Below are 8,868 nucleotides of genomic sequence, written 5' to 3'. Positions count from 1 at the left end.
GTGACTGTAGTGAATTGAAGTGGGAGCAGAAACAAACTGACTCAGAATATGGACGGGATAGGAGATATCTAGACGAGTGACAGCAAGATAGACAAGACTCCCGACAAGATGACGATAACGTGTCGGATCAGACAAAGGCTCACCATCAGAAGCACGACGGTGAACATTGAGCTCCACAGGAGTCTCAGCAGTGTGCTCGTCACTAACAGTCGCATGAGTAAGAAGATCCTGGATATACTTTCTTGGGAAATAAAAAAGGCATCAGAGGTGGAGGAACCCTCAATCCCAAGAAAGTAACAAAGAGGACCAAGATCAGACATAAGGAACTGCTCACTGAGACGGGCCTTGACAAAGGCAATGTACTCAGAATCATCGCAAGTGATGATCATATCATCAACATATAGAAGAAGAAGAGTGCGGCCACGAGCAGAAAGGTGAACAAACAACGCGGGATCATGAGCACTGGGTGAAAAACTAGCTGTAGTGACCACAGAGGCAAAACGCTCAAACCAAGTGTGGAGGGCTTGCTTAAGGCCATAGAGAGAGCGACGAAGACGGCAAACCATGCCATCAGGAACTGAATACCCAGGTGGTGGCTCCATATAAACCTCCTCACGCAACTCACCATTAAGAAAGGCATTCTTAACATCAAGTTGAGACACAGACCAGTGGCGAGCAGAGGCTACGGCAAGAAGTGTGCGGACAGTGGTCATATGGGCCACAGGAGCAAAAGTCTCATCGTAATCACGACCATGCTCCTGCTGAAATCCACGAGCCACAAGACGAGCTTTATAACGCTCAAGAGAACCGTCGGAGCGAGTCTTAATCTTATAGACCCACTTACAAGTTATCGGACGAACAAGGGGAGGAAGAGAAACCAGATCCCACGTGCCAGTGCGCTCAAGTGCAGCAATCTCCTCTGCCATCGCAAGCTGCCATTCAGGATGAACAAAAGCATCACGATAAGAGGTAGGCTCAACAATAGCTGAAAGACCATATTGACTAGGAGAATAGCGGTCGGGTTGAGGGCAAGGTCGAGCCCTAAGACCATAAGTCGGCTGGGACGAGGAAGACGGTGCACCAGAAGTAGATGATACGTCAGTAGATTTATCCACAACACATGAACGTCGAGTATAATGAGAAGGAAAAGTGGGACAAGAAGAAACCATCGGAGGTGATGGAGATGGGGGTGACATCGTAGGTGATGAAGGTGGGAATGACATAGGTGTTAAAGGTGGGGAGTCATGTAGCAAGGGAGGAGAGGAAACCGTAGGAGATGACGGTGTCGGATCTGTAATAGTAGGGCGAGAAGGAGGAGTAGGAATACGAGGCACGGTGAGAGGTGTATCAGGAAATGTCAGAAAGGAGATATCCTCTACAGAAAAAGTTGAAGAAGATGATCGTGGGTAGAATGGATGAGACTCATCAAAAGTCACGTCCCGTACGCATTCGACGACCAACCGGATCCCAACACCGATAACCCTTATGCGCATCACTGTAGCCTAGAAAAACACACTCGACAGACTCAGTGGTCAGTTTGTTGTGTTCTCGGGGGGCAAGGAGAACATTGCAAACACAACCAAAAAGCCGAAGCGCTGAATAATCAGGAGAACGATCAGAAAGACGTTCTAGAGGAATACCACCCTGCAGAGCAGATGAGGGTTGAATGTTTATGAGATATGTGGCAGTGGAGACAGCCTCGGCCCAAAAATGAGGCAGAAGAGAGGCGGAAATCATCATTGCATGAGCTGTCTCAAGAAGGTGACGATGTTTCCGCTCAGCCACACCATTTTGAGCGTGAGCACTAGGACAAGAGAACTGAGCAATAGTACCCTGCTCAGCAAGAAAACCATGCAACATTTTGGAGATATACTCGCTGGCAGAATCAGCACGGAACACACGAATAGGTGTAGAGAACTGAGTGTGAACCATGCCAGCAAAACGCTTATAAATAGAGAGGACCTCACTACGAGGGGACATAAAGTAAAGCCAAGTGTAACAAGAGAAATCATCTATAAAAATAATATAATATCGATGACCCCCTTTGGAAGCGAAGGGTGTCGGACCCCACACATTGGAATGTACCAGATCAAAAGGTCGATGAGACACTGACTCGCTAGTAGGATATGGTAACTGGACCTGTTTACCAAGCCTACAACCCTGACACTGTAAAGAGACATCTCCTGAGACATGCCCCAATAGACCACGACGAACTAAAGACGATAGTCGAGAACCACAAAGGTGACCAAGTCGATGATGCCATTGCTGGAAGGAGCTAGTAGCTGAAGCGACGAAGGAAGATGGATTGGCAAGTGTGGTGGCAGCGGAAGGAGCATGAAGCCAGTCTAACTCCCAAAGCCCCTGAGAATCACGGCGGCGAGGGCCAGCCCCAACCAAAGCCTTCGTGTGACGATCCTGAATAGTGTAAGAATCAACGTCAAGAATGACACGACAACCAGAATCAGTAAGCTGACTTGCGGAAAATAGGTTCATGGTAAGGCGAGGAACATGAGAGACATCTGGAACATAAAATGGAGTGCATAGAGTGCCTTGACTAGCAACAGGGAGAGGAGTACCATCAGCAGTAAGAACATTAATAGGAAACTCAAGAGATCTAAGAGAGGACAAGATAGAAGAATCAGAAGACATATGAAATGAAGCTCCAGAATCCAGAACCCATGGGGATGTACCTGACTGTGTAAACGGTGGTCGCTCAGCACTAGAAGCGCCAGTCACAGAGCCTGCAGTACCTGTTGAAGAACCCGAAGCAGCAAGTAGACGCTTAAGCTTCACAATATCCTGCTCGGTGAGGGAGACAGTAGACGACGTAGAGGAAGAACCACGAGTCCCAGAAGAAGAATTGCGCTCCCTATTACGCATATCACAATTTTTCTGGAAGCAGTCAGACGCAGGGTGACCATCCTTGTTGCAATAGCCGCAATGAGTATGAGGACGAGAGCGACCCTCACGAGAGTGTCCCTCACTACCAGGAGTGGGTAGTAGCGGCGGAGCACTGGAGCGAGAAAGCACTGATGGAGCAGCTCGAGCAGCAAGCACAGAGGGAACCTGAAGCAACCCAGCACCACGGAGGCGAGTCCCCTCAGCAGAAGCTCAGAAAAGCACCTCAGAAATAGGAACATGGCCACGAGAAAACAACTGAGCACGCTGAGGCTCAAACTCCCCACGAAGCCGCGACAGGAACTCATAGACACGCTGAAACTCCAAGTCGGACCTCACAGTCTGGCAACAGGCGCAAGTGCCACAAACAGCAGTGCGAAGGGAGTCAAGCTGGCGCCAGATAGCGGAACTCTGAGTGTAGAACTCATCAATAGTGGAGTCTCTCTGCTGAAGAGCATGCTCCTGACGTACCACAGACAAGTAAAGAGCATCACCAGAGGGCTGATAGCGCTGACGAAGACGAGTCCACATCTCAAACACAGCGCTGAGACCCATAAACTCAGAAGCAAACTGTGGTAGAACATTGGCAGTGAGGACAGCCGCTGCACGAGCATCATCATCACACCACTGAGTGTAAGCAGCCAGGTCATCACGATAAACGGAAAGAGCATCCGAATAAACCACGACCTGCTGGTCATAAGCAGCAACCGCATCATCATCAGCAATTCGGGCTGCAGCCCTATCATCATCAGAAGATTTGCGGCAAGAGCAGGTGGAGGCGACGGTGGGATAGGAGCCACAGAAGGAACCGGGCGTTGAGGACAAGGAACCTCGCCGGAAAGAACTCCCAGAGACGAAGGCCACGCATGTGAATGCGCATAAAAGTAGCAAACTCAGCATAGTTAGCCCCATCAAAAATCACCGGGCAGCGCAGAATGGCGACATAGCCCAACGAGGTCGAAGACATGGTGCGCTCTCTGTTCCTTTTTTTAACCTTCTTTTTTTTAATCAATCCCCACAACCGATCGATGAATCCAGAGTAAGTCAAACGATAGAAGCAGCGCCCGCAGCGCTCGTACACCAGAATCAGAGGAGCAAAGCTGCGGCGACCCGACCTGGGTGAGCCAAAGGCCAGCGGCGGCCGGACCAGAACGCCAGTCAGAGACGCGGAGGCGGCGGCCGGACCCGAGCGCCAGTCTGAGACGCGGCGACGGCGGCCGGTCCTCGAGCACCAGCCCGAGACACGGCGGCGGCGGCGGCCGGACCTCGAGCACCAGCCCGAGACGCGATGGCGGCGGCCTGACCTGGAAGAGCAGAAGGCCAATGGGGGATGCCGGACCTCGAGGCGGCAGGGTGCCTCGAGCAGCCGGACTTCGCTGTCTGGCGGGTAGAGACGAGACGGAGATCGGCTACGAGACGCGTCAGGAGCACTGGCACGATCTGGCAAACGGGATCGACGACAGAGCAAAGATATTGACTTCACGGAGAGGAGCAGCAGCGACTGGATCGATGAGACCAAGTCTCGATGGGATCCAACAGCCAGCTATGGATCGATGTGTGGACGCCCGCAGGAGCGGAGGAACAGAACGGGCCGGTGGGAGATTGGATCAAAAAAAAGCCTAGAGCTCTAATACCATGTTGAGACGAGAACAACTTAATATTATTGGAAGGCCAAAGCCAACATATATATGAGTACAAGAGGATGCCAAAAGACTAGAATGTAAAAGATCAAAGGACATCACTAATATAACTCTAACAAGTTCAAGTTCTAGACTTACACTGGTGCTCGTATTTTTAGCGATTTATTTCAGGCCTTCCGACAATATTGCGTTCAATATGAGTAGACGTTCCGTCAACTACGAAGGCTTTTCTGGCAACTTCGTCAAAATTAAGATTACGTATCTGCTGAATCTCCCTAAGGTACTCATAAAGATAGGATGTGCGCGCGCGTTAATAGAAATGAGGGTATATGAGCGTCGGCGTCTGTATTATGCTCAGGAAAAAAAGTGAACGCACGAAGTACTGCACATGCCCTGCACACACCTATGATCACCCCGCTTCTTCCGTTGCTCGCCAACCGTACTGATTAAGAAACTACACAGACTAGCTAAGTGTCCGTGCGTTGCCACGGATTAACAAATATTTATATACAAAGAGAAAATTCATGTGACATGAGAGTCAAAGGTCATTTCTATGGGATGATATCTCATGGTCATGATCTAGTAGATACATACATCTCGTCATTGTCTTTCTTCCACACTCCATGTCTGAGCTACCACGCGACATTCGACTTCCTTCTCCCACCATGCATGCTTTTATCTCCTATTTCTCCTACCTTTACCTTACACGACAGTACCAAGTTTCTTGTCCAACTATCATAATCTTCTCCGGTAGGGCACCCTCTTAGATTATTACTGACTTGTACATGTTGCAAATAAGATCAACGAAAATGGATACTAAATTTCTGATGAGAAATGAGAATTCAGGGCAATATCTTCCCAAGACAATAATAATTCCAAGACAATCTTTTTATACCTTCTGTCAACATTGAGACACACATTCCACACAATAAGCATGCAATGATGTTGATACTTGATTAATTGTCATTATATGTCTACAGTAAAGATAACTTTACTCAAAACCGCCTATCTTAGCCAAATCAACAAATCTCTCATTAATGCAATTTTCTTTAGAAAACAAATAATAGATTCTTTCCTATCTTAGCCAAATCAACGGATCTCTTTCATTAATGCAATTTGCTTTAGCAAACAAATAATAGATTCTTTCCTACCTTAGCCAAATCAACGGATCTCTCCCATTAATGCAATTTGCTTTAGCAAACAAATAATAGATTCTTTCCTACCTTAGCCAAATCAATGGATCTCTCCCCGGTTCGCTGGGCGCGTTTCGGTGGGTGGGCGTGGGGGTGGGGGTAATTTGATGGAAATAGACCGGTTGAAAATAGACCGGTTGAAAATAAACGGATCCTGTCTCACTCTTCACTTTCTTTACAATAAACTTCAGAATAGCAATCTTGGCGAGTGATCTCGACGGGGTTCAATCGGCGTGGCGCACCGCTGATTCTTCCAGGAGTGGGTGCTGAGAGGAAGGATCCCAAACCTCCATTGTCAATCGGCCAGAGCTGCATCGTCCTTTGGATCAGAGCGTGGACGGGATCAAGACGGTAGGGTTTGAGGAATTTGTAGGACATGAGGGTTTATGGTTGGCAGCACGAGAACTCACCCATATCTTGGCAGACGGCAGGCCCGAGGTGCGGTCGTGTTCATGCTTCGGGAGCTGCCACATGCTGTCCTCGCCGCCATCAGCGACACCACCGCCATCGCCTGTTGCCACCACTTCAGCGCCACGAGCGTGGGACCGAGGGACGAAGGGAAGGGAAGGAAATGAATTGACGTACCTATGTTTGGTATATATCACACGAGGAATCAAAACTGGATGCACGTGAAAGCATAGAGATGGGAGAGGAGGACAGAGGAAGGAAAGGGCAAGAGGAACCTGAGGATGTGCGATGAAGGAGCGATGCCAAAACATCACAAAGGGGGACCCGTAGCTCGTCACGTAGCGCGGCCGCCTCATTGCCAGCTGCCACCCCGCGCTACCGCCTCCGTGCGCAGGTTCCGTTCGTGGAGCATGAGGAGCGCATGACCTGCCTTCACCGCGGCCTGGTCCTCCCCACTATCGTGAAGCTCGCCCGCATCGCCGCCCCAATTGCTCAGGATGACGGATGAAGATCCTGCAACAGCGATGTGGGTGAGGGATGCAGCCGACGATGGAGGGATGATTTTCGTGGCTAAACCCTCCCTATCAAAATAACTACTTAAAAAAGGCAAAGATCGATGCATTAGGAAAATTAGGATTTGGAATTGATTGTCATAAAACAAAATTTTATTAATTGATAACGTGCTATCGGTACATGTCCGTTTATAACGTGTCTAGTTAGGAAACTTTGGAAAAGTTAGGAAAGTTTTTATTGTGAGGGTAAAAAAATCAATGTGAGGAGATATGGTGGTGGGATATGAGACGAAAATAAACCGGACGAAAATAAACCAGACGAAATATAACCAGACGAAAATAAACCGTGGACGCAATCCTACCAACTGCTCCATTAGGAGTAGAGATGATTATGTGAGCGTTATGCATGGCGTATGCGACTCATGTGCGCTTAGCAAATCTCGGCGAGGTCGCGTACCCAGCATTCACACCTCACGTGGTCCACTGCGCTTAGCAATTCTCACTGACTAATCATCCGTCCCTTATCTCCTTTCTTCTGGAATTCTTGAAATAAAAAAAATCACCTCCTCTCTCTCGGATTGTACTACCACTATCAGCACTCAGCGGTTGTCACTGTTCACTTAGGACTAGGAGACCCCTGCTGCACTGCCGAGCCGAGCCAAGTCACTGGACTGGAGCGAGAGTGACGTCCACCGTTTCTCTCTCCCTCATCCTCTCCCCGACACACGTCATATCGCCTCGCCACGCACAAAACCAACAGCATTTTTTTCTTCCCAGGCCCAGCCGCCTATCCACAGTTCACTACATGCTGTTCCGGAAACCGATGGGCCCGCACGTCGGCGTCGGCTGCCAGCCAAGGTACAGCTGTGCCCCGGATGAGAGGAGAGGAGAGGAGAGGAGAGATTGAGGAAACGGGAGGGAGAGAAACCAAAAAGGAAATCGAGCTGGAGATCGCCCGCTTCTGTTGACGCCACCGACGTGCGTGCGCCGAATCCCTCGCTCGCGTACTGGAGTTCACTTCCATTTCTTCTCGGCTGCAGGTTTCACTGTGGTGTGGTTAACTAGTACTCCCGTTCTTGCAGAATTATGCCCAACTGTAGCATAGATCTACGCGGCATACTCGGCTCGTTTTTGCTTGTGACAAAGAAAGGATGGATGAGAGTAGCAAGCAAAGAAACCAAGAGGAAGATAAAATCATATAAACTATACTCCAATAAATCCACATACAGTGTGAAAAAGGTTAAACCAAACCGAAAAAATCCCTCCTCTCCCTACCCGCAGATGCATCAAAACGTCCAAATCCAGATCTTGACGCGGAGCTTACACTTTGCGTCCGTCGTCGCCGACCCGCCGCCTCCGGTGGAAGACGACGACAGCCTGATTTTTGACCGGGTCGGCGCAGGCGCCGCGGCCACGATGATCGGCGCCGGGGAGGGCGCCGGCTTGGCCAGCCCCGCGCTGAAGCCACCGCACAGCACACGGACGCTGATGCGCTTCGACTTGAACTGCCCGATCTGGAAACCCACCTTGGAGTCCATCTCCACTGACATCGCATGGGACTTCTTGGATCTGAGACTGGCCGCCTGCACGGGGTCCACCGTCGCGGCCGCCGCCGAAGCCGACCCCTTGATGACCGTCGTGTTGCGGCTGGGGTGGAGGAAGCCCGGCACGGTGCCGTCCCCGATGTCCGTGCCGTCGGCCGCGAAGGCAGCCCCGATGTCGCCGTACACGAACGCGATCTTCTCGTTGGGGTTGCGCGCGGTCACTGTGAATTCGATGCGGGAGGTGACGGAGTCGGAGTCGGAGACGTTCAGCGCCGCCAGACGGAGCGACGTCACGGCGAAGGTCGGAAGCTCCGGGTGGTAAATCACGTAGAACACCCCCAACGCTATTGCTCCAAGGAACACCAGCCCCACCAACACCAGCGTCAGCCACAGGCAACACGCGCAGCACCACCCGCGCCCGCTCCGCCGACGGCCCGGTGGCGGTTGCATCGGCTTCGGTCGGTACATCGGCGGGGGCGGGACGCGACCGGGCACCATGGACGGAGGCCGAGGTGTCCCTACGCCGCCGCCGTTCGCCGTGCCGTTGGCCGACCGCAGCGCCGCCACAGGAACCGGCTTGGAGGACGGCCCGTACGCCCGGTCGCCCATTTCTTGGCCTCTGCTGCTTCTGCTTGGCTTGGGGGGAAGGAGAAGGGGAGAGTAAAAGAGACTT

The 8,868-nt window shown here is 51.0% G+C and overlaps 1 protein-coding gene across 6 annotated transcripts; it reads right to left on the bottom strand.

The window, feature by feature from the left end:
• Positions 1–2,396: 2,396 nt before the first annotated feature.
• LOC119276134 (NDR1/HIN1-like protein 13) lies at positions 2,397–8,862 on the bottom strand. Of its 6 annotated transcripts, none has more exons than XR_005136371.1 (4): positions 7,976–8,862; positions 6,415–6,652; positions 6,142–6,316; positions 5,680–6,050 (listed from the first exon to the last, which is right to left on the bottom strand). XR_005136371.1 is itself a non-coding variant. In XM_037557129.1 (2 exons), coding segments are annotated over exons 1-2 (831 nt in total). In that variant the 5' UTR covers positions 8,805–8,862; the 3' UTR covers positions 2,397–2,413. The 6 variants fall into 6 exon arrangements, 3 of the variants coding, with proteins under 3 accessions (XP_037413026.1, XP_037413025.1, XP_037413024.1); XR_005136370.1 differs by having other exon boundaries at positions 5,681–6,040; XR_005136372.1 differs by having other exon boundaries at positions 5,681–6,040; positions 6,142–6,242.
• Between the last annotated feature and the right edge of the window lie 6 nt (positions 8,863–8,868).

Source organism: Triticum dicoccoides, chromosome 3B (genome assembly GCF_002162155.2).
Source record: "Triticum dicoccoides isolate Atlit2015 ecotype Zavitan chromosome 3B, WEW_v2.0, whole genome shotgun sequence".
NCBI lineage: Eukaryota > Viridiplantae > Streptophyta > Magnoliopsida > Poales > Poaceae > Triticum > Triticum dicoccoides.
This window is presented reverse-complemented; position numbering and strand designations above follow the sequence as displayed.